Raw genomic sequence first — 23,634 nt, 5'->3', positions numbered from 1 at the left:
TGAAGTGGTGCATGGGATCAGAGCAGCCCTCCGAGTTCAGGTTTGGGTTAAAAGGCAAGAAGTCAGTTCGGTGTTTAAAATCTGGAGGTGAACTTTCTCTGAATAACAATGTCTTTATTCCCCATATTTGGATAATTCTGAACTCTGGAGCTGGTTAGCTAGAAACTGGATGCATAAATCAGTCCAACTGTTTTAAAAAAATACCACAAAGCAGATGGTATGACAGTAAAACAGAAGTTAATTGAGGTTTCGTCCCAATTCAATCATGTTAGCCCAGGAACCATCGTAGAGTTGATGATCCAAATGATCATCACCTTGTATATCCAACCAGAGTCCATCCCTCCTTTGGGATGGACTCAGTTTCTGTTCGCAGACTTGGACTAGGACTCTTGAAAGCATCAAGCTGGGCTCTGATTGACCTAACAGCTCCTAAAATGAAAGATGCATTTAGGCAGCCATTTCCCAAAATACTGACCCTTTGTTGAACCCAAAGCTGTTCCTTCTTGGTGGCGATGACCCTAAAGAACTGCGATCTCTGTCTGCAGAACCTGATGGCCAAAGCGTTGTACGACAACGTGCCGGAGTCTCCCGAGGAGCTGGCCTTCAGGAAGGGGGACATCCTAACCGTCATCGAGCAGAACACAGGCGGACTGGAAGGATGGTGGCTCTGCTCTCTGCACGGCCGCCAGGGGATCGCCCCTGGCAACCGCCTGAAGCTGCTGATCGGCCCGATGTTCGAGGCCCAGCCATCGGCCACCGCCCAGTCACCACCGCAGAGCCTCCAACAGACGGCGACTTCGGGGGCCCAGGGCCTCTACAAGCAGCCGCAGGGAATCTACCAGGTTCCTGCAGGACAGGACATCTACCAAGTCCCACCGAGAAGCACCCTGGCTGCCGAGAGCACACACAGCAAGGCGAGTCATTTTCATTTCCCACTGCTCTGTTTATCAGGTAATCTGTCAGTCTGACTGTTGATTAATTAGCTTCAGGATGGGAGACGATAATTTCCAGGTTTTCATTTTAACGAGTGGCTGGACCCACTGATTTCTCTGATTAGTGCTTGATAAATGTCTCATTAACAAAAGCAGCTGGTGGAGTTAAAATGCTCTTCATCAAGTTTTACACGTTTATTTTTGGCTGCTTTTTCATGCATTTATTGAACCAGAATCACAGGCTTTCCACTTTACCAGAATATTTTCTGAATATCGTTGACAAATCATCAGTAACTCCTACATGTCCATGTTTCCATGAAAGTGTCTGTGTGTGATTCAAACATTTGTCCCACTAGAAAAATAAACTACATTTTGTCCAGCCACGACAAAACTTAAGATCTGTGACTAAAATATTTGAGGCAAATTCAATTTTTTAAAATGAATTTAAGATATTCTAAAGCCTTAATTTTTTTTATGAAGGAATTTGACACTTTCTAAGAATAAGCAGAGAACAAGCAGAGTCCCTGGAATGAGTCTGACTCTTTCTGCATGTGGTCCAAAAGGTAGAAGAACTGCATCTAATTTTCCCACGTGTGCATTTTGACAAGTTTCTAGGTGTTTCAGGGAGAAGTTAAGAGGTTCTAAACTTTAGAGACATTTAAATCCAAAGATGCAGCGTTGGCATCCATCATAACCGTAATTCAGTGGCAGGTCTGAAACATGATGAGAAAATGTCCCCGTCTATCAAAGCGTTTCACTGGTTCCAGCACCTCAGAGGCATTCAGCCCTCCAGGAGACGGATGGTAATTAGATGCTCTGTCAGTTGTTGGCGTCTTGAGGGTCTCTTTTTGATTCTTTTAAGACGATCTACTGCGGCCGTCATAGAAACGAGCTGGGTGTGTTTCTGAATAAACAGCCTGCAGGCGCCAGCAGCTTAGCGCTCGATTCACTGCACAGCAACGGCTTAAAGGACACGTCTGTCAATCACTCCTGCAGGTTCGGCCCAGAGCTGGTATTAAGGTGGAAAATGAACGGCGTCTCTAATGAGTGGCTGCTTTGTGCTGTAATCCTGTTACTGCGCAGATGAGATGAGGTTCTGGACGTGTATCAGGCCCACGGATCAGTTTAGGGTGATTGTTCCTGTGATTTAAAGAGATAGTCCTGAGAAAGGCCAACTGTGCTGACCGAAAAGCCACCAACCAGTCCAGTTAAAGCCAGTTGCCTACTGGACGTTATTCTACTGGATTCAGATTTGACTGACGGTGAATCATCAGAGGTTTAAATTAGGATTTATTCATAGGAAAATTAACCAGATTAACGTTAAGATTATGGATGAATTGCTGTTGACTAAAGGTTGTGGATTTTAATCGAATCATAATTGAAATAACATGGAAAAAAACACAAAGCCCAGATATAATTGATGTGATCAGAACTGCCTCTAGTTGGTGGTAATTGTGTCGTACTGAAACTAAATGAGTTGGATTTTAGTGTTTATTCGATTAAAACTATGTTAGAATTGAATTAAATGGATCGGAAAAAGGTCTTATATTATTGGACTGAATTAATAAACATTGATTTAAAATGAGTTGAACAGCATTGATTTTGAATTGAACTGTTTTATATTTGGACAAACTGGAATGAATGGAGTAGGAATGGTTTGAATTGATTTTAATTTAAATATTTCCAACTGATTAAATTGGATTTTAATTTGTTGAACATGAAAAATTGACTAAAATATGAATAAACAAACTGTACTAAAATTAATTTTGACAGAAACAAAACTTATAGCGAAGTGAATTGGTTTAAATGTGCCTTTTGTATTTGATGAAAACTGGATTTAATTGGTTCTTTCTGTCCTGGGCAGGAAAGTGATTGGGTTTAATAGTGTGAATTGGACCTGAATAAACTGAACAGGATCAGAAAATAAAAAGCCCTGAACTAAATTTTATTGGATGAAAATGAGTAGAGTGAGGCTGGTTCCCAGCAGCTGAACCAGTCTTCCCAGTAATGTCTTTACGTTAAGCCCAGTAGCCACAAAGGAAAGGTTCTGCTGGTCTTTGTGTCCCAGTTCCTTCCAGCTCACCCAGTTGTTTCCTCTTGATGTGGTTCAGAGGTTCTGATGTGGACCCAAAGTTTTGATGTACCTCCATACTGGGACCATACTGGGACCCAGAGCGCCAGGGTTCTGATTTCCTCCATTTCCTCAGGCCCACCGCCTACAGACGGGCCGGGTTCAGAGTTCAGATCAGCTCTTATCGGCTCTTCCAAACGCTTTTTTCTTTCTTCTCTTCCTACTCCACTTCTTCCTCCTCCTCGGCGTCCCCACGCTGACCCAATCTGCTGCTACTGCAGCAACAAAAGCTTTAACGATTGGCAGCACAAATTCAGGAAGTTTATGGGCTCCCAGGGCGTGTCACCGGGTTTGATAAAACCTCAGGTGAACGGGTTGTTAAACACGATGACACGCGATGATCTGAGCTTCAGATCCTCCAGACGTCTGAGATTCTTCTCAAGCTCATAAATCAGCAGAACAATCCGCTCTGCGGCGACGTTTCCCCCAAATGGAAACTTTGAAGCAATAAATGTGATCAAGTATTAGAGGACAGCCGGAAGAATGTAGGGCATGCTGGGCCGAAGGCATTCACAGCCTCTTTAACCATAAACTCAAACCAAAACAGATTCCTTCTCATGCCGAAGGAAACAAAAACCAGATCGGTTCTGGAGACCAAAATATCAGCATGAATTTGATTTCTCCCAGTTCAGTCTGAGATATTTGGACTAAACCAGCAACGCTGCAACAGTTCCCAAACTAACTACACGGTTTTAAAACACGCAAGAAAATCTACTTTAGACTTTTCTCACTTTTTATTTTATAAATTGATACGTCTTACAGGAGACCGTCACATTTTATCTCAGAAACAAACTTCCTGGTTGAATAAAGGTTATTTTAAATCTAAATTAGCCAGGGGTATTTAGCATTACCCTCCGAAAATGTATTATATGGAGGAAAATAACCACCATCTACTTGGCAGCATCATGCTGTGGGGGAGAAGAGGGAAACAGGCACGTTTCTGTGTCAGAATGGCTCAATTAAAGTCCAGTTTAGTTCCTCCTGCGAGTCTCATTCAGGATGATAATCCCTTATTATGCTCAGTATGGACGCCTGGCGATAAACCCATCAGCAGCACAGTGTTTGTCCAGAGAACATCGAGGAAGATGTTTTTGCTAGCAGCTGTCATGAATTCTCAATGTGCATGTGACTCAGATGATAGAGGTAAGAGGTCAAAGGTCACTTAGAGAGTTGGAAGCACAGATAAGAGAGATTTGTGGGTAATACGGTAGGATTGTTTCAACGTCCTGCAGCCGTAAAGCCGGCGTGCGCTCCAGGAGTCTCACCCGGTGCTCCTGAGGCCAAAAGCCTGGAAACATCCATCATTTCTTAGAAACTAAACGCTGGACGTAAGACACATCCAGTAGCATTACAGATTACTGGAGCGACGGATTAAACTGCAGCTTTGATCACAGCAGATGATCTTCATTAGAGCCAAAATCGGCTCTAAGCTGTTTGGCTTTTGGAGACGGCCTGGTGGGATTCCGGCATTAATTAGTTTGGAGCTTAAACAGGCTGGAGTCACGATGGAGCTGTGACTCAGCAGAAAAGGTTCCTGCAGCCTGGATGTAGTAAAGCAGACTGCTGCCCGCTGCTAGCCTCCAGATCAATGCAAACAGGGGGCTAAAGGCCACAGACGGGTACGGCCGCATGATTCATATCTGCAGGCCATCATCAAGAAGGAAGTGGTCGTTATTGAGAACAAAACCAATGAAAAGGTGAAACACGAATGGAGGTGACATAAATCAACCGCAGGCAGAAAAAAGGCGCCTGATCTGCTTCAGTGAGACCGACTCGTCCTTTTCTTTCTGCCTGTGTTCACAGTTCTGCTATTTTGGCAGAAACGAACCTCACAGTGCGGCAAACAAACGGCAAAAACATTCGAAACACTTATTAAACTACAGTTAGTGCTGCTAAAACCTTTTTAAAAACTTAAGAAATAATGTTTTAAGTTTAATCATTGTGAATTTTAATAGAAAAATACAGAATAAATTGAAACTAAGGAGTTTCCTTTAGCTGTGTTTCATTTTGTAGGATATAACAAACTGATATTTGCTATTTTTTAAGTCAGGCTATCTGCTCCAGTAGCCACAGTTCTCTACTGTAGTTTAACAACAGCCTTACTTTAATAGTATTGATCCTCCGGCTTACACACATCGACTCTTTTTAGAGTTTTATGCAAGTGGAAACATTTTTGAAATTACGTGTTTTTGCTAATGAGAGAAAAATGCAGCAGCCAGCTGACCAGCAGTGCTTCTCATTCCAAGGATTTCAGAAAACAAAAGTATCAATAGGTTGTAAAAATCGAGATTGAAAACACAAGTTAAGTTATTTAGCTGCAAAAGAAGAGAAGAGCTTCAGTCAAGTAGTAACTACTGGGAGATAATCGGATAAAAATTAAATCTATAAACGATTCAATCAGAAACTTACATCACTCAGTTTACATAAAGGCTAAATATATCTTTTTTTTCCCCCTTTACTCCATCTGAAAACCAGATGACTCAATAATTTAAACCGCATAATTTATGTTTTGCTGGCATATTAAAGTTCTTTATGATTTTAATTTTCTGACTGCAGAGTCATCAGAAAATGAGTAATGGAGGATGAGCTCACAGCATCCTGTTTACACTTGAGCCTTGAACGAAGTCTTTTATATCAGACGGAGTGTTTGAATGTGGCTGAGTGGCTTAAACTGAAAACATGATGTCATCGCTGATGTCATGTAACGTTTAAATGTGTTTTAATTATGACTAAAAAGCTCAACCTGCCTGAACGCGACCCTGACGGCCCAAAGCAAACAAGGCGCTGCTGAAAGAACCTCGAGTCGCTCACCGCCACACGCGGGCGAGTTCACAAGGCGTCTGTCCACGCTGCAGGATGTGTAGCCCCGCCCCTTCCCGGCCCGTCTCAGTGACATCATCACTCCATGAACCCTGCAGGGGAAACAGAGGGAGGAGAAGGGGAGGTTATGGAGCAGACAGGAAACAACATGGCGTACGCGTCGCTGTAGAAGAGACTGAGCCGCCATCTTTTTATTGCTTTCATTCAGGCAGAAGCTGCTGGGAAAAGTAGCTGGACGTTATATTAAGCTCTTATTTTGAAGTCTGTTTACGCAGCAGTTCTGTTTCCTATTCTCATGTCCTCTTTTTGTTTGTAAAAGAAAGAGCGAAAGAGGTATACAAAATAATACATTTATATAGAACAACAAACCAGGGGTGTTAAATAAACTAATATATGCAAAAATTCACATTTATGAATTGCTTTGGGAGTCGCCTCACGTTCTCTTTGTGAAACATGCTGGCTGTCAACGTGGTTGAATTTAGCACTTTACCTTTAGCACTCTCAAAATACCTTGTTGGTGTAGCACATTAGCTAATGCTAATTAGCATTAGCTTCTTCTCATTACCATATTAGCATATCACTTTATGGAGATCTCATTTATGTGCTCAGATTTCTGCGAGTTTGATTTGGTTTGTGTGGCGCTTCAGTGTTATCAGAACGAATGTTTCTGATTAGTTCTTTAGGGTGAAGAGTGGTGGCCACTGCTGGTTGAATATTTTCTACTGGATACATTCAGTGGTTCTTACGGTTAGGGGAAGCAGCTTCTCACTCAGCTTTAGTCCAGCTGAGCTGAATAATTATCTCTGGTCCTGCTCCTCATCAGAGCTCTGATCATGTTGGTTTACCTCAGAGACCATGGTTTAGTCTGGTTTAGTTCTGACCCCACATGCTCGATGGATGACGCATCAACAGGAATCCTATGCAATGAACTCCTGAAATCATCAGGTTGAGATGGGAATTACTGGAAACACACAAACTACCGCGAGGCAGATGAATGAAATTCCTTTCCATAGAAGGAGTTTGGTTTTCCGCTTTCCATTTCTTCCTCTTGTTCCTGTCAGAAACCTTGCCCAACTTTCCCCAGAAGTGTTAATCCTGCTCTGAGGTCATGTTCCATGCTCCCTCCTGACAGCAGAGACTTATCGGAGGATTAACCCGAGCCTCTGCCAGGAAGTCAGACGTATGGTTCCTATTTTCCAGCCCTGCTAATGAACCCTGCTCCATCCAGAGCGGTGGTAGCTGATCTTGGGGGCAGGGGAGGAGTACTGAGCTCGGGAAATACATTCCTAGCATTCCTGGCTTCCCTCTGAAGGTCTGTTGCACTGCTGTTAACGGCTCTGAGACGATGATGCCGGGGGATGTATCGGGGAGCTGATTAGTACAGACAGGAAACGGTGATAAAACATTAACAGGGTCAAAGATTTCCACATGAAAGCGAAACCGGTCCGTGATGGGTTTCTCCAGATGAAAGTCTTGAAGTTTTTTGAACCGCTCTGGTTGGAGGCTGATCTTTAAACAGTGATGTAATGATTATCTCAGCAGGAGTCAAGCTGATTCCAGATTCTGCTTCAGCTTTTTTTCTGCTCATAAAGCTGTTCTCCAGGTCAGAAATGTGCAGCTTTAAATAAAATGAAGCTCAAGTTGAAATTGTGCTTGTTTTATTCATCACAGCTGCTCAAAGTTTGATTTAGCTTGAATCATTTTCCAGTGCAGCCTGTGGCTGAAGTCCAAACAGCTTCTTGAATTGCATTTCTCCAGCTAAACACCCGACTTCAGCGTTCTAGCTAAAATGACAGAGCTGCAAAATATCGAATCCCAGCAATCATCAGTCTTCAGTATGGACGATAAGGTGACAGCAGAGGACTGTTTCATTACGATAGGATTTCATGTATCATGCCTTCTAATGGTGGTAAAACTGGCCAATCAGATGGACTTTAACATCTTTTCATGCCCACATCTGATCTATATTTTATTGTTAAGAGAAAATAAATAGGGAACTGTGAGGTAATATTACAGTGCTGATATTTCTGCACATGCTGGATTCTGTTTCAAATCTCTGATTATTGCAGGACTGTGACTTTCGAAGATCATAAAACTGTTTCAGTGTGTTATCAATCAAGTTTATTTGCATCTTACATTTCAGCAACAAGGCATTTCAAAGTGCTTTAGATTATTAAAACACACAAATATAAAGTCATGGACCGCACAGTCGATGATTGAAGCTTTACATTCTGTTACACTGTTGATTAATGTTTAATTTATATCAAAAGCAGCTCTAAGCATCTGGGTTTTAGCCTTAAAGGCATTCTGTGTTTTGGCTGTTTTGCAGTTTCCTGAAAGTTTGTTCCAGATTTGTAGTGAATAGAAGTTGAATGCTGCTTTTCCATGATGAATACAGTCTTTATAAACTGGTGCAAATAAGACGAAACTTGGGAACCAACTTTGAAAGAATCGTCCAACATAGAATATTAAATGTTGTCATAACTTAAATTATTCAAATATCTTAAAGGAGTTGCTGTGGATGTGATGCTTCAGGCAGGAATGATCTCCAGTAGCAGTCGGTCATGCAGCGACTCTAAAGAGGCCTCTGACTGAAGACTGTTGCTGTATGAGTCTCATTACCATCATAACACACTAACAGCTCAATATCCAGACAGCAGAGACAATATTCAACAGCAATAAGATCTGGATGACAATATCAGTTCTTAGGTAGCACTGCTAATCCACCTCCTTTGCTTTTGCCACTCTTCTTTAAATCTCTTTCTGGCTGTATGGTCAGAAAGCCGGCAGAGAGATGTTAGAGTAGGGGATAAGATCCTGCAGCCCTCTTCCTTTAAATGAACTTAACATGAAAAACTGGTTGGGTCAATTTTTGGGCTTATTTAATATTCTCTGACAGACAAAATTTAAGAACTGTCATAAACATATTTAAGACTTTTTAAGGATGCAGAGACACTATGGATCACGGTCCAGTTGGAAAAACAACTGAAACAAGCCGCTCTGCTTTAAAAGAAAGTAAACTGTAAGAAAAGCTGAACCTATGTAAATTCTGCTAACACTAATCAGGCAGGGAGGTGGTAGCATCATGCTGGGGGATGTTTTGCTGGTAGTGGTAGTGGCGAAGTGGTTGGACCTCCAACGTGCGGCTGGACGGTTGAAACCTGATCTCGCACAAGTCCACAGCGATTGTGGGATGCAGCGGGTTGTTTCCCCTTCAGTGTTAATGAACACATTATTAGTCTCAGGTTGTCTGTAATTATCAGCTGCTGGGGGTTTTACTGAGCTCAGATGTCTTCTGTGCAGCTGCAGGCATCTGTTTATGAGTCAGCTTCCTGGGTCCCGGAACAGGGATGTTATCAGGAAATATCCGCCTCAAATAGAATTACACAGGGTTACTCCAGGACGAGGAACGACAGGCAGAGCAACATGGCTGCCCAGGAGCATTGTGGAGTTGTTGTTTCTGATGTTTGTGTCTCTGCGATCCTACAGATCGTGACCCCAGTCAGAGTGGGACAGGCCTACTCCTACAGCCCTGGACAGCACAACCAGCAGGACCTGTATGACATCCCGCCCAGCAGATCACAGGGGGTAAGTGTCCATCACCACTCACTCTGTTAGCTGCTGTCAGAACAAACCAGACCCAGTTCTTTCATCTGAGCCGCGTTATGCCGGCCTGGGAATCCTCTGGAGAGGCTGAGGATGAGACCAGAGATGAGACTTCGGGTCTTTCATGAACTCACAGAAAGATGGACGTTAGGGTTGGTATGAGCTCCAATGAGACCGGAGGTGCAACCCGGTCTGCGTGCCAACCCAGCATGTGGGGCACATTCTCTACCAAGCCGGTTAAATGGAAATCCACAATGTCACCCCATTAGTGACATTCTCTTGCATCGACATGCAGGTGATGTCTGATGCATCGCCAGGGTTATTCAATGATTGCCAACTCAGTAATCAACTCAAAAATAAGAGTTTTCTGAAACAACACAGAGCAGAAATTAAGCAAAACCTGCATAAAAATTTGGTTTTAAGATGAAAACTGATTTTCACATCAGTTGTACCCAGAACTCCGCTAGTGGCAGTTTTAAACCTTTTTATGTCTTTAAGCAATTTTTCTGTCCAGTTATTAATCTGTTAATCGGATATGTAGTCTCAGCTCTGCATTGCACTGATGTTCAGTCCAACTCAGATTTTCACATGTTGATTTTTATGTATTTCTAATATTGTGTACAATAATCTTAATGGTTGAGTGAAAAATCAGCAGAATGAACAATTTTTTTTTATAACTGAAATAATTTAGTTGTTGGCCTAAGCAGTCATCAGTTACATCCCAGCCTGGTTTTCAAATCCAGCAGCTCCAGAATTTATTTTATGATTATTTATATTGTCCTAAAGTTTTTCGTTCTGATATTTTAGGGGAAATAGGGGAAATTTCCAAACCTTATATAAAAATTAATGACATTAATAAAAATCTGATACATCTAGTCTTCCCAGCAGATCCATGTCTTTATTTTGTGCAACGTTAAATAAGACACTGCAAATAAATAAAATCTAAAACACGCACACGTACAGCTGGACTGGTTTTACTTTAAAATTTTCCATCAGGTTTAGGCTTTTCCATTCCCTGGTGTAGCAAACGAGCAGCCAAAGCTCAGAGCTCCACCAACAAGTTGTGGTTGAACTTTGACCTTCATCTGGGTTTTAACATTGGCTTTCTGTGTTCCAGGTGTACGATATTCCTCCTGGTCAGATGTTCCCGGGCCAGCAGGCTGCAGCCAGGAACCAAGGGATCTACGACGTTCCTCCATCCCAGATGGATCCCCGGACACAAGGCGTTTATGACATTCCTCCGTCTTCCCAAGGGGTGAGTGCGGGGAAAACCTCGACTCCGTGGCACATCAGCCCGACTTATCCCTGTCGAATAAAACCAAACGCAGGAGACTGGAAACTGTTTATTGATGCAGCTCCTCGGATTTCTCCTAATTTTCTCCATTAAATGAATAATACGTCAAACGACATATTTATGGCGATCCTGCGGCTCAGCAAAATGAAGGCTTAGCTTGCCAGAAGCCACTGAGCGAGTGGCTTGGTGTTTGAACTGCAGCAGGAGAAACGGCTCTATTTCCAGAGATTCCTGAGCGCCGCCCGGACAGCCAGCGCTCTGTTTGGGCCGACCTGAAGCTCTCTGAGCTGTTATTTGCGTCGCTCCTAATTACAGTTCGCTTGGTTTGTCTAGCTGTGAGGAGCGCCGCTTTATTTACTCCCATGATGCCTTGAGACCTTTAGACACATATGCATCTCTGCTACAGCAGCGAATCGAGGGAGGAAACGATCAGGTGTTTACATATAAGCTAATCTTTCTCTTCCTTTAAATACAACGGCTGCTGTGTACTTCCACATACAGTAATTATAAAAAGAAAGCGCACCGCTGATCAGGACATACTCAAACTGATCCAGTCTTTACCAGGCATTAAACCACCTCAAATGAATAAAACAATCTGCCATTATTTTAATAATAAACAAAGAAACACAATCTAAATCACCAGGAGCTTGCCAGTCTGGACCGTACAAAATAAAGTAAAAATTAAGAAAGTTAAAAATAATAAAAATTTATAATTTAATTGAAACAACAAACAGGAAAAGAGGAAAGAGGAAAACTTTTAAATTTGTAATTATGACTTTCAGTCTCATCTATATGACTTTAAAATTCATAATTGTAACTATTTTGCTCATAATAATGACTTTAGAACTTTTAACTATGACTTTTATCCACGAAATTATAACTGAATTATTATGATATAAAATGGGTCTTCAATACCAACACCAAAAAAAAAAAACATTTCCTACTTTTTCAGGAATTAATAAATCAGTTCATCAGAAGAAAATGTTTTATATAGAATAAACCCAAACACACGACCCTGTGGTGCTCCACCAGTAATGTGTGTGTGTTTTTGTCAATGTCTGAGTAACTGAACCCTTTATTCTGTTCTAGGTCTACTCTGTGCCGCCCTGCAGGATCAACGCTGAACACCAGGAGGGAAACTACGACTTCCCGCAGCCTCTCAAGCACAAACAGGAAGGAATCTACGACGTCCCGCCTGCCATCCTCTCCAAACCGTCTCACAGCCCCCAGTCTCATTACGATTTTCCGCCCAACGCCGAGCCCCACCACCATCACCCAAACACCAACGGCAACGAGGGCATCTATGACGTTCCTCCGTCCGCCCTCCAGTCCGGAGCGGACTCTCAGCAGGACATTTACGACTTCCCACGGGGCGCACAGCCGCTCCAAAGTAAAGGCTCTGCCGACCGGGACGCAAGCAAAGGAATCTACGACATTCCTGCTCAGGACGCACGCACCTTGGCGGATGTGACGGATGGCGTGAACCGCCTATCGTTCTCCAGCACCGGCAGCTCGCACAGCAGCATGTCCACCTCCTCGTCTTCCACGGGCTGCGGCTCGGAGGGACGCCTCTGTCTGGACGTGGATGCCGGGGTGCAGAGGCTGTACCGCCTGCAGCAAGGCGTGGAGCTCTCTCTTGGGGCTTTGCACTCAATGGCGTCTTCCTCCCACTGGAGGACTTTTCCCTACATGGAGCGGCACACCAACGATGTTCGCTTGGTGCTGGACAAAGTCCGAGCGTCTCTGGTGGACTTTATTGCGTTCGGTCGAGGAGTCGCGGCGAACGCCATGTCTCTGTCGGATTCCAGTCTGCACAGCAAGCTGAGGCGTCAGCTGGCGCGGCTGGAGGACTCACAGCAGATTCTGGTGCAGACCTACCAAGCTCTGGAGAGCTGCAGCTGGGCTCTGAACGCCCTGGCTTCCTCCAGGCAGCACCACAACAAGAGCGACGACCTGGACCGCTTCGTCATGGTGTCCAGGACTGTTTCCGATGACGCCAAGCAGCTGGTCTCTACGATAGGCAGCAATGCCGAGCTGCTCTTCAGGCGGACGCACGCCGATGGACCGTTCCCCGCCGGCAGCACACCGGAGGAGAACCGGCTCACCTCGCTGCCATCCGACTCAGGCAACTACAACGGACAGACCAAAGCCTTCCCTGTCCAACCCAACCAGGACAAGGACAACATGAACCACAGCGAGAAGTGTGTGAAGAGCTGGATGGAGGACTATGACTACGTCCATCTGCAGGTAAAACAGCAACAGGTTGGGTCAGGGCCCTGAGTTGGGGCAGTTTTTCTTTACTCCAGAATTTTTCAATTGTTACAATTTTTGCTGCAATCATAATTGATTTTGCTGTGAATAAATATTTGCAAGAACTCCTGTAAATGTCACTTTTTTTAACTCACAATGTTGATGATGCATTATAAACTGACATCATGTACGGTGGAGACAGGAATGTAATGAAAGTAAGAAATATTGCTACCTGTAGGTGGGAGTTAGCGTAGCATAAACCCCAATGTTTAGACCATTTCAACAAACTCATCATTATGCACTAGCACAAACAAATGGAGGGATTTGTTATTTTTGTGAGATTGGCAAAGAAACAGATGGACTGTCTATGTTTTCAGTAAACTGAGACAATTCATCTTCATTATATATCATTTATCAAGAGGCCAGACATGACAAGAAGTAATTAGGAAACAAATTTAAAAGTTCAACAATTTGGTGACATCCCAGTAATTCAACATTATTCCATATTTTTTGTTATAACATGACTAATTGTGACAAAATGCAACTGACTTCCTCATCATAGTCTCAATGATCAGGAATAATAGCTGCAGGTTTCCAAATAATCTGAAAAAGGATTTCACCCCATTACCGGATAATATATATCAGTACAGATAATATTAAGGTCATTTTCTTTGTGTAAAGACACAATAAGCGATGTGAAAAGTTGTCCCTCCATTGTTCTCCTCAATGTTTGGTGTAACTCTCAGGCTGATGTCATCATTGTTACTGCCAGTTTACTTTTATCAGATATTTTTCACCATATTATTACAATCATGTAATGATGGAGCTGATGTTTCTTTGTTCGCTTTTCATTTTTGCCTCACCTGTTTCCATTCGAAGGGTAAAGAGGACTTTGAGCGTCAGCAGAAGGAGCTGCTGGAGAAGGAGAACATCATCAAGCAGACTTCAGTCCAGCTGGGCCAGGAGCAGGTGAGGCCAGGCGGAATCGTCGCACAAACCTGGAAAATAAATGGGGACTTATTATGCAAAATTGACATTTTGCAAGAATTTCCATTTATATTTCTACAGCTTTAAAAAAAAAAAAAACACTCACTTGGATTTTGGCAAAAAGTTAACATTTTCTGGTGCCTGGAAAATGAGCTGTTTCAATCAGCAGGCATTCCCCCATTACCTAAAAGCTCAGTAGAGTTCCACCCATTGAGCTCCAGCATGTTTGGTCAGCTGGTTTTCCCGCTGTATACGCTGTACAATGGTTGCTAGAAAAGACAAGCGTTTTGTTGTTGTCTTGCCATTCAGAAACTATTTGCTGCTTTTTTTATTAGTTGTGGAGGGAGCTCTACTTCTGCTTTTCAAAGATGTACGGTTGTATAATTGTGCATCTGTTTGCAACTCTTGTCACATGCGAGTGAAAACGTTAATTATGAGGCGTGGCCAGCAGTAGTTTAATTGGATTTTAAGTGACACAGATCCTAAAACAACTCATCCTGAAAGGCAGGACTGAGCAGACTGAAATCTCATCTAGGAATGATTTTGTACTGAAAACATGTTTTCTATAGGACATAGAGCTATCCGAAGCAGAATATTCACCTTTAAAGTTATTGTCGTAAATAACTCTGGATTGTTTCATCCTCCTCAGATCAACCAGTTTAAGAAGCTGGAGCAGGAAGTGATCAAACCGGTGGAGAATGACATCACCCAGTGGACGTCCCCCACTCCCACTCACTCCTCCTCCGCCCAGATGTGCGCCCGCGACCGCCAGCTGCTCGGCTTCTACTCCGCCCAGTGCGAACAGCACTTTTCCACCCTGCTCAGCGCTGTCGACGCCTTCTTCGCCTGCGTTGGCGCCGGCCAGCCTCCCCGCATCTTCGTCGCGCACAGCAAGTTTGTCATCCTCAGCGCGCACAAGCTGGTGTTCATTGGGGACACGCTTTCCAGGCAGGCGTCCGCCCCAGAGGTGGCCAACCGCGTGATGAACTCCAGCAACGTGCTGTGCGACCTGCTGAAGACGGTGGTGGCGGCCACCAAGACGGCCGCCCTGAACTACCCCAACACGGCCGCCATCCAGGACATGGTGGACCGGGTGGCTGACCTGTCGCACCACGCCCAGCAGTTCAAGGAGCAGCTGCTGCAGATGGCTGCTCTGTGACTTCCCTCCAGCATTCTTACACCATCCTGCACAGCCTACAAATATATATACATATATATTTATATGTATATGTTGCTCCCCATCGAGCTCTGTAAATAGTCCATTGTGTAAATATCGGCTGTTTTCTGTGTAGATAGTTTTATATTATGGTCTCGATATTAACGTAGCTGCAGTCATGGTGTGTGTTTAAGATCTGGTGGACATTTTTCAGAACATTCCTGTTGCATACAAAGCACCTTATGTTTATTTCCATTTTGTTCTGAGGATCTGGTTGTTGTGTTGCTGCATTTCTCTGTTAATCGTGTTTGTCTGTGGGACTCACCACACAGTAAACGGCTCTTCTAAAGCAGAAATCCGCGTCGTCTTTCCTCATGTTACTGGATTAAACATATTTCTTTCTCAGCTCTCTGAAGGTTCCAGCACAGCATTTGCATCAGCTTAAGGTCTTGATCAGGGCTGTTCAAAGTGTGGTGCGTGGGCCATTTATGGACTCAAATTACAATTTGAGGGGTAGAAATCTGACCCATCATCACAGAGGGTTGATGGAAGAGAAGACTCAGTTTATTGAAGAGTTAAAAGCCTCTGGTTTTCCTTAACATTAAGTTTGAATATTAAATTAATACATCTTTAGCTTGAAACAAAATATTTAATTTTTAACTTAAATATTTTGCATATTTAGTTTGTAAGCTAAATATTTAGCTCAGATCTAAACATTTATTTTTAACTAAATATTTATCACAAGTTAACTAGTAGACAAATTAAATATTTAATTATGAAGCTAAATATATGGCTTTATAGCTAAATATTTAGTATACTAAAAAATATTTAATTTGATTTTTAAATGTTTAGTTTGGAAAATAAATATTTATCTCCAAACAAAATTTTTAGTTCCCAACTAAATGTTTAGATCTTTATATTTAGTTTGCAAACAAAATATGGAATCTCAAACTAAATATTTATCTTGCAAATAAAATGTTTAGTTAGTGAGCTAAATATTTAATTTGGAGATTAACTGGTTAGTTGGAAAATTTATATTTAGCTCCAAACTGTTTTTTTAGTTCCCAACTAAATATTTAGCTTTTGAACTGCATATTTAGTTTAAAAACTAAATATTTAGTTTGAAACTTTTATAATTAGGAATGTATGAACAATATGTTGAAAATATGACTGAAAAATTAACCCCATTTTTTCCCCCTTATGACAGATTCAATTATCCAAACTATGTCTGTTCATTTTCACTCTAACCTTTCCAATGGCATCCCATAAACATTCCTGTTCCCGCCTGGGCTTCCTCTGGTTGCCAGGGTGACTCACTCCAAACACATAAATGCTGGTTTAATGGGCGCTCTGCTTCTCCCAGGGCCGTTAACTCTGCAGCTTCTGGTTGCAGTTAGAGCCTCGCTGAGATCTCAAGAAGTTTCTGGCAGAAGTAGCAGCAGGTCTTCACCACAGCTGCAGCAGTTCTCTGCGATGAAACCCGCCTGCCGGAGCTGATCAGCAGCAAACAGGTGGATCCCTACAAAGAGCTCATCAGAGAGGTGACAGGCGGCTCCATGCACAGAGCTCTGCTGTCTCTGCCGTTTCCTCGCCTTGCCACAAACATTTCCTGTCAAGTATTTGCAGGCTCTGAAATTACAGCCTGGCCTCTCCAGAAGCTGCAGATGGAAATGAAATGAGCCAAATCTGAGGGAAATGCGGCTTCACTGGTACCAGCAGCACTCCACGTCGGTCGGCTTTCAGAAAGGTTTCGAATTCAGTTTTCCAGCAGTTGGACAGAGAGATGTGGGAAACTCTGAACTGTGAAATTTCTGATTTCCACTCTGCTAAATTCCACTTTACGCTGAATTACTTTAAAGATGCTTTCAGGCATTAAAACAAAACAAATTCATGTGGATTTGTGGATAATGAGATCCAGGATGAACCTCATTATCAGGATGAATGTCTCATAATCTGATTAGTAAATTATGAGATAATTTGGAGGTTAAACCAGGTTCAGTGCAGTCGAGAAGAGAGCGATTGATATAAGGTTACAGCCAAATCACAATATTTTCTTTTAGCGCTTTTTTGTCTAAGCTCCAATAACTCCAACTTGGCCAGGTTAAATGCAGGAATCAAGAGCGCTCTGTCTGACCTGCTGGAAATCAGCCATCAAGCTGAAAAGTCAGTCTGGATTGTTGGAAGACGTTTCTGTTGGACGATATCTGATCCCAGAATGGGAGGAGGCAGTCGAGTCACTGCTGGAAACACACAGGGCTGCTGCTAGTTGCTCTCAGCTGTTAGCCATATAATGAAAGAATAACTTTTGTAACCTTCTAAATCTAAAAACAAGCTGAGCTGACAGCATAAAAACTAAAGATCCAGAGTTTGAAAATATACATTTCTAAAAATGAGTTTAGGACGTTTTAAAGTTGCAGTTTGTAACTTTTAGAAAGAACATTTTTCCATATTTGTTAAAACTGTCTCCATGTTGTGACAGTTTGCTATGAGACAGATAATCTGAGAAAAGATCGACCTCCCTGAGCTGCTACTGCCGTCTGAAGAAACGCACCAAAATCAATCAATCAGAGGCAGGAGGAGGGGCTTAGCGCTGTCAATCAACATCATGTACTCACAGCTAAATGTGCCAATGGCAGAGAAAGAACCTAGCATTACAGAAAAACTGCTTATCCATCATCATCAGGGGTGATGCTAACTAGCCTACCATTCACAAGAGCAGGGGTGGGCACTCCTGGTCCTCGAGGGCCGGTGTCCTGCAACTCTTGGTTGTCTCCCTGATCCAACACACCTGAATCCAATAGCTGAATCACCTCCTAAATGCAATCAAGTTCCCCAGAGACCTGCTAATGACCTCATTATTTGACTCAGGTGTGTTGAAGTAGAGATACATCTAAAAGTTGCAGGAGCCCGGCCCTCGAGGACCTGGAGTGCCCACCCCTGCACAAGAGGCTTGTGAATGGTAGAGGATTGTAGAGGACAGTGCTAAGTCCCACCTCCTGGCTCTGATTGGTTGTTTCTGGTTAGCACAATGAGATTAGATTTATTTTTTCACATATCATCTCTCTTCTACCAAACTGTCTGATAAAACCTCAGAATTCTGTAATATTTGACATATTTTCAATAAATATGTCAAAATAGGCACCAGCACTTCCCGACCCCGTTAGGGAGAAGGGTGCTCAGAAAATGGATGGATGGATGGATGTCAAAACTATTTTTATAAAGTTAGACACTGCAGCTTTAAGGCTTTAACTTTAGATGAATTTAAGATGCGCGGACCCCCTGTCATGATCTGTAAATGTCTGTGTTAAATCTGGTTTGGACTTCAGATCAGGGTTTAACTGAGAGCAATCCCGTCCTATTGGAAGCGACTCAGTGTGGACTCCTTCACCCTTTTCAGAGACAATAATTTATGGCAGTATTTTAAAATCCTCCAGCAGAGTCTGATCAGCTGAGACAGTTCACTCAGCTGATCAGCTGCAAATACTTGACAGGGATGAGGCAGAGTCCCTGATCTGCAGGATTTTCACTGATTTTGTCTCTGTGGTTGAAAAAGTCAGAATGACTTTTGCTATTTAAGTTAACGAGATGTTAACTAAAATATGACTGAACAAAAAGAATCAACTTCTTTCATCAGCATTAAATTATTTAATGGACATACTGAAACAACACTTCTGTGTGACAATCCACCCCTTGTTGGACGATTCTATTTTTTAAAGAGACTGAATAATTAAAAGAATTTTGCTACAATTTAAATTATATTCACAACAGAAAATTAACAATTAAATATCAATAGTAATATTTTTACTTTACTGAAATCAAATTCCAGATTTTTAAGGTTGTCAAGGAAGCAAGAAGATACAAAATACACGGTTATATTTAGTTATTACTGTTTTTGATTCATTAATAGAATGAAAGCCATAAGTAAATTATGACTGAAATTCCACATTTTGGACATAATCTGTGTATCTAATTCACGATAGTCACCATTTTCCTCTTGTTCACAGGGAAATAAACAGAGATACTCATAGATGGTGTAGTTATTTCTCTGTAAAATGTTTTAACAATAGAAATCTGAGCAGTAAATACTAATATCAAGTCCATCCCTTACCTGGTTATTTTCCACCACTTGAGCTGTTTTTTCCCATCACAGTGCTGCCACCTGGTGTTCAAACTGAAGCCTTAGTGCTGAACCTGCAACAAAAATAAATAAAAGACATTTAGGAGCCAAATGTAGGATTCAGTTTGCTAACAGGAACACTGTTTGGTTGAAAGCAGCCCTGCATGGAACTGGACCTGCTTGCCTCATTCCAGCCATATCAAATATGATATAACAATGTCAAACATTATTCATTTGAATAACTCAGTTAAAAAGATCAACTTTTTTGATACAGATTCAGTCCACAAACAACATTAATTTCTGATAAATGTAATCATTATGCCACAGAGCTGATAAAGCCCATAATTCAGTTTTCACAAATAGAAAATTAATTCTGAAATACACATTTTCCAATATTCCTCAAAATGGTAATCGTGAAAAGGAGATGGTTGTTTACAGAGTGCTTTTTCCAAGCATATTCATTAAAAGTTGAGTGGAAGAAAAATATTTGGTAGAAAACATGCACAACCACCAGGGAAAACCTCAGCCTTTGGGGGTTGTGAATAATACATTTCTGCTGTATTTTCATTGGCTAAAAATAGGAAATCAACATAATTAAAATAAAAAAGGTTTGAAAACATTCTTCTATATAAAGTGTTTCATTATGAAATAAACTACATTTTCAATAATACTCTAATTTATTGAATATCGTACAGTGATAGACATAATTTTCATTTGGCCAACATCTCTGTTATAAAATATTTTTTTCTAATGGTCGAAATTTATAAATTCCCTCAGCTGTAAGTAAAAAAACACATTAAAACCAGCATGAACTTGGTAAAAATAATCCAGAAGCATTTCACTTCAATTAAATTGTTGACAAATCAACTTCAAATAATAATAATGATAAAAATAAATTAATCTAATTAATTTAACAAATGTTGAGCTTACTGAGATGAAGCAGAAACGTTTCAGTCAAAATATCTAATTTTCGAGTTGACCTGGAACGTAGCATCTTGGAGCACGTGACTGTCGCGGTAACCGCAATGGCGGCGGACAGAAACAGGAATAAAATAATAAAACCTCAGAATTCTGTCATTAATGTTTATTATACAGGTCAGTTAAAATGTTATCAACAATATGAATCGGGGTTCTTAGCTAGAAAATGTCTGTTTCTTACGAACATTTTTAAGCCGGTTTTCATCCTTTTCTAAAACGACTTTCAATCGAGTTGTTGCTACTTTTCAAAAATTTATGACACCGAAAATACTCACGATTGTCTTCATTTCTCTCACAAAACAAATAGAACCCGTGGTTAGTTTGTATTAGGTCAAATTTTACTGTCGAAGGGAACTTTTTACAGGACAATTTTTAGTCAGTTTACGTTTCCTTCTTAAAATGACGCATGAGCAGTTCGTTGTTTCGAACAGCACATGCGCGGAGTCTATAAAATCACAAGCGCTCCCCCTACCGACTGATGAGTATGTTTACATCCATCCAACCAAGAGTAATCCACCGAGCAGTCCACGTCTTAATTCACCCATCCATGTACGTCTTTATTCATCCACTCATCCACGTCTTAATTCACCCATCCATCTGCGTCTTTATTCACCCATCCATGTACGTCTTTATTCATCCACTCATCCACGTCTTAATTCACCCATCCATCTGCGTCTTAATTCACCCATCCATGTACGTCTTTATTCATCCACTCATCTGCGTCTTTATTCACCCATCCATCTGCGTCTTTATTCACCCATCCATCTACGTCTTTATTCATCCACTCATCTGCGTCTTTATTCACCCATCCATCTACGTCTTTATTCATCCACTCATCTGCGTCTTTATTCACCCATCCATCTACGTCTTTATTCACCCATCCATCTACGTCTTTATTCATCCACTCATCTGCGTCTTTATTCACCCATCCATCTGCGCCTTTATTCACCCATCCATCCACGTCTTTATTCACCCATCCATCCATGTCTTTATTCTTCCACTCATCTGCGTCTTTATTCACCCATCCATCTGCGTCTTTATTCACCCATCCATCCACGTCTTTATTCACCCATCCATCTACGTCTTTATTCATCCACTCATCTGCGTCTTTATTCACCCATCCATCTGCGTCTTTATTCACCCATCCATCTGCGTCTTTATTCACCCATCCATCTACGTCTTTATTCACCCATCCATCTACGTCTTTATTCATCCACTCATCTGCGTCTTTATTCATCCAGTCATCTGCTTCTTAACATTTATAAATATAAAAGGATCAGAACTACAATTTACAAGAAAACATAATAAAACTCAGTTTTTTATATTTTTACTGTGAACTTTTTGACTTTTTGTTGCTTTTCAGTGCTCTTGATATATGCTTGAATAATTTTAATTTATGAAGTCCTCTCCCTATAATACATTATAAACAATATGCTAATATTTAAACTATTTAAATATGAAAAGGTAAAATCCAAATTAGTAAGAAAAATCATTCTTATTGATTACTTCCTCAGCAGACTGATCAACTGCATTGGTTTCCATGGAAATCCAGCCCAGATTTCACACAGTTAAATGATTTATGTTAATAATTCCTTCATTCATGGATCGAGTCATGTTTGTTTGTTTTTGCAGTCAGCTGTTTGTTTTACAGTGTAATGTGAGTCAGGAAGGGGCGGGGCCTGTCTGCTCCGCTCTGGTTGCCAGGTCTGCAGATTTTACACTTTTACAAACAAACCCCATGCAGCCTTTCAGGAGCTTCACCTGCACACAGGTGAGAGGAGTTAGAGTCACGTGACTTTCTCTGACAGAATGCTGCAGTGAGTTTAATAGATATGTTTTTAAAATTAAAACAAAGTTTGAAGTAAAAAAAAAAAATCACATTTTACAGAAGCAAAACAGTTCACCTTCAAATGAAAAAAGCATTTAAGATTATTTAGATAAGGAACATTTTGTTAAAGATATATTCAAAGAACTAAAAATAATCAGCTGCGGTCATTTATTATCTTAGTTTTTGACAAATAGAAAACTGACAGATTGATCAATTTTTTCTAATTTAGCATATGCTAATTCTGTAATTAGCATTGTCTTCTGTGATTCATCCATTTTCTAATTTAAATACTGAACTAAATTTGACTGAATTATTTCATATACAATGGAATAGAAGCATATAAAAAAAAAAAAATTCCCTTCTCACCCACCGCGGGTGGTTCTTATCCTCTGAGCTCGGGTCCTCTACCAGAGGCCTGGGAGCTTGAGGGTTCTGCGCAGTATCTTGGCTGTGCCAAGGACTGCACATTTCTGGACTGAGATGTCTGATGTTGTTCCTGGGATCTGTTGTAGCCACTGCTCCAGTTTGGGGGTTACTGCCCCGAGGGCCCCGATGACCACAGGCACCACTGTGGTCTTCACCTTCCAGGCTCTCTCCAGTTCTTCCCTGAGGCCCTGGTATTTCTCTAGTTTCTCGTGCTCCTTTTTCCTGATGTTGCAATCACTTGGTATTGCTACATCTACCACAACGGCTTTCCTCTGATTTTATCCACTACGACAATGTCTGGTTGGTTCGCCATTACCATTTTGTCTGTCTGGATCTGGAAGTCCCACAGGATCTTAGCTCTGGTGTTCTCCACCACCTTTGGGGGTGTTTCCCACTTTGATCTTGGGGTTTCCAGTCCATATTCTGCACAGATGTTTCTGTACACTATGCCTGCCACTTGGTTATGTCGCTCCATGTACGCTTTCCCTGCCAGTATCTTGCACCCTGCTGTGATGTGCTGGACTGTCTCAGGGGCCTCCTTGCACAACCTACACCTTGGGTCTTGTCTGGTGTGGTAGATCTGGGCCTCTATTGCTCTGGTGTTAGGGCCTGTTCCTGGGCGGCCAGGATGAGGGCCTCTGTGCTGTCCTTGAGTCCAGCTTTTTCCAGCCATTGGTAGGATTTACTGATATCAGCCACTTGGGTTATTTGCTGGTGGTACATCCCATGTAGGGGCTTGTCCTCCCATGATGGTATCTCTGGCACCTCAACCTCCGTTCCCTGTTGTCTGAGACATTCACTGAGCACATTGTCTGTTGAGGCTTTGTCCCTGATGTATTTATGGATCTTAGTTGTTTCGTCCTGGACAGTGGTTCTCACACTCACTAGTCCTCTGCCTCCTTCCTTGCGGCTCGTGTACAGTCTCAGGGTGCTGGATTTGGGATGGAACCCTCCATGCATTGTTAGTAGCTTTCTGGTCTTAATATCTGTGGCTTTTATCTCCTCCTTTGGCCAGCTGATTATTCCAGCAGAGTATCTGATTACTGGCAGGGCATAGCTGTTTATCGCACGGATTTTGTTCTTGCCATTGAGCTGGCTTCTCAGGACTT

The 23,634-nt window shown here is 41.9% G+C and overlaps 2 protein-coding genes across 2 annotated transcripts in view; one reads left to right on the top strand and one right to left on the bottom strand.

Moving 5' to 3' along the window:
* The window catches only part of nedd9 (neural precursor cell expressed, developmentally down-regulated 9), a 29,113-nt gene extending 13,508 nt beyond the window's left edge, over positions 1-15,605 (top strand). Inside the window, exons 2-7 of the mRNA XM_055055160.1 lie at positions 546-914; positions 9,373-9,471; positions 10,607-10,744; positions 11,873-13,030; positions 13,913-14,002; positions 14,670-15,605. Of these exons, the coding sequence (XP_054911135.1) occupies positions 546-914; positions 9,373-9,471; positions 10,607-10,744; positions 11,873-13,030; positions 13,913-14,002; positions 14,670-15,179 (2,364 nt within the window). The 3' untranslated portion in view covers positions 15,180-15,605. The remainder of the gene's footprint in view (positions 1-545; positions 915-9,372; positions 9,472-10,606; positions 10,745-11,872; positions 13,031-13,912; positions 14,003-14,669) is intronic.
* The window catches only part of tmem170b (transmembrane protein 170B), a 75,252-nt gene extending 54,569 nt beyond the window's left edge, over positions 1-20,683 (bottom strand). The window contains exons 1-4 of the mRNA XM_055055162.1: positions 20,547-20,683; positions 19,285-19,367; positions 13,897-14,031; positions 5,875-5,975 (exon numbers count right to left, since the gene is read on the bottom strand). Coding sequence (XP_054911137.1) covers positions 5,875-5,962 — 88 coding nt within the window. The 5' untranslated portion in view covers positions 5,963-5,975; positions 13,897-14,031; positions 19,285-19,367; positions 20,547-20,683. The remainder of the gene's footprint in view (positions 1-5,874; positions 5,976-13,896; positions 14,032-19,284; positions 19,368-20,546) is intronic.
* Between the last annotated feature and the right edge of the window lie 2,951 nt (positions 20,684-23,634).

Source organism: Poeciliopsis prolifica, unplaced genomic scaffold, assembly GCF_027474105.1.
Source record: "Poeciliopsis prolifica strain line A6 unplaced genomic scaffold, Auburn_PproV2 SCAFFOLD041, whole genome shotgun sequence".
Classification (NCBI taxonomy): Eukaryota; Metazoa; Chordata; class Actinopteri; order Cyprinodontiformes; family Poeciliidae; genus Poeciliopsis; species Poeciliopsis prolifica.
The sequence above is the reverse complement of the archived record's forward strand: the minus strand, read 5'-3'. Positions and strand labels throughout refer to the sequence as shown.